The sequence below is a fragment of the Sinocyclocheilus anshuiensis genome, unplaced genomic scaffold (genome assembly GCF_001515605.1).
Source record: "Sinocyclocheilus anshuiensis isolate Anshui unplaced genomic scaffold, SAMN03320099.WGS_v1.1 scaffold71, whole genome shotgun sequence".
Lineage (NCBI taxonomy): Eukaryota > Metazoa > Chordata > Actinopteri > Cypriniformes > Cyprinidae > Sinocyclocheilus > Sinocyclocheilus anshuiensis.
The window spans coordinates 1,317,939-1,319,959 of record NW_015548203.1 but is presented as its reverse complement, the minus strand read 5'-3'; the positions used below and the strand labels follow the sequence as shown (position 1 = coordinate 1,319,959).

The window sequence follows — 2,021 nt, the reverse complement described above, 5'->3', positions numbered from 1 at the left end:
TTTCCTCAGTTAAAATTTCTCTATCTGCGTTTTATTGTTTTATTCAGCTACAGCGATCACTGGATACCTTTGTCCATATTAGGGATTTCCTGGAGCGTTACTTCTACTATGCATATGTGGAGTTCCTGCGAAAGGGTGCCCTCCAGCTTCCAGTATTAATTAAACATTACGTGTATACTGCTCACAACACCCTATTTTGGGTAAAAATAGGAAAGATAATACTTTTCTCTAAAGAAACAGGATTCCCTAAATTATCTTCATTGATATCGTTATCGCAATAAATATCAGAAATTATCGTGATAAAATTTTAAGCCCATATCGCCCATCCCTAGTGTACGGTATACACATTGCAACTCCATCAAAAGCGTGGGACTGATTCATATGTGTCTTATTTCTCTCCTCCAGGTTCTCGAGGGCTTGGATTACTTGCACACGAAATGCAAGATCATCCACACAGACATAAAGCCAGAGAATATCCTGCTGGATGTGAATGAGGTGTATGTGAGACGACTGGCGGCAGAGGCCACGTTATGGCAGAAGACCGGAGCTCCGCCCCCTTCTGGCTCCTCCGGTACACAGTTCTTTATTTTTAAGTGTGTGACTCACATCAGGCTCACCTGAAACTCACCTTAGTATAACCTAAGACTTACACTTCCTTCAGACTCATGTATGACTCATTTAATGCTTGCATAATAAATACATACAATATTAAATAGACAATATATAAAGAAACATTATACATTATCTTCATATAAAATGATGAACAGCATACAATGACATAAACCAGGGATACTCAAAGTCTGGTCTACTGCACATCAGTGAGACTATGAGTGGTACGCCACTGCAATCCAGAGTTATTTAGAAAGTCAGTTGCATGTCTGTGCAGTCAAAACTACATCACTCCCTCTATAATCAAGCTGTCTGAATGCTTTTAATGGGAGCTTTCTAGTTTTATTTCACTACTGCTCACTTCCAATCTTGATCATTGTAAAGCAGTTAATTTTAGGGATGTTCAGTTTAACCGGTTAACCGACGATAAGAATTAGTTAAACGGTTTAAAAAGTAATTTAATTATTTATTTTTTCAGTAATTTATCAAAATATTTTAAACGGTTTGCTGCATGGTTAAAATACGCTACGCGTATAAAAAACAAGTCGAGTGTAAGTCGCATTTTATTATTTCATTCAGAAATAATTTGCCGACGCGAAATTTTTACAAACATTATAATAAACACTGTTCCCCTCACTCCACAACAAATCCTTTCAGTTAACAGTATTTAGAAAAGAACAAGAATTAAAAATATAAGAAGCTATAGCAATATAAACGACAAGCCAAAACGAATTCATTTAGGCTAAAACAAAACTGAAACCAACGTTGGGTCTCTCATTCCACACAAAATCAAATGTTTCCGTATTCGCAATGTATTTGAATGGCAAATTATTATTTATTAGCCTATGTAGCCTACTTCACTCGCGTTCCAATATCCACGTAAAACAAAATGTTTTGCATAACATCACGGCGGTACTGTGATGACACTTATTTAACCGGTTAACCGACGGTAAGAATTTTGACCGATTAATACAATCAGTTAAATGGTTTAAAAAGTCATTTAATTATTTATTTTCAGTAATTTATCAAAATATTTAAAACTTTTCTGCATGGTTAAAATGCGCTACGTGTATAAAAAATGTGTTTTTTAGGGGGGAAACGAATTCATTTAGGTTCAAACGAAACTGAAACCAACGTTGGGTCTCTCATTCCACACAAAATCAAATGTTTCCATATTTGAATGGCAAATTATTATTTATTATGTACTTCACTCACATTCCAATATCCACGTAAAACAAAATGTTTTGCATAACATCACGGCGGTACTGTGATGACACTTAACGGCACAGATTTTACTACATATTTTTTACTACATATTTCTTTTACTACATAGTTTTTTCCATATGTTTGTCTGACTGTATTTTACTATGATAATGAACAGGCTGCATTGTCAAGGTAGCAATGCTTAACTG

The 2,021-nt window shown here is 35.2% G+C and overlaps 1 protein-coding gene across 1 annotated transcript in view; it reads left to right on the top strand.

The window, feature by feature from the left end:
* Positions 1–332: 332 nt before the first annotated feature.
* The window catches only part of LOC107653406 (SRSF protein kinase 3-like), a gene marked incomplete at its 5' end in the record, with an annotated part of 24,297 nt that continues 22,608 nt past the window's right edge, over positions 333–2,021 (top strand). The window contains one exon of the mRNA XM_016440115.1: positions 333–571. Within this exon, the coding sequence (XP_016295601.1) occupies positions 333–571 (239 nt within the window). The remainder of the gene's footprint in view (positions 572–2,021) is intronic.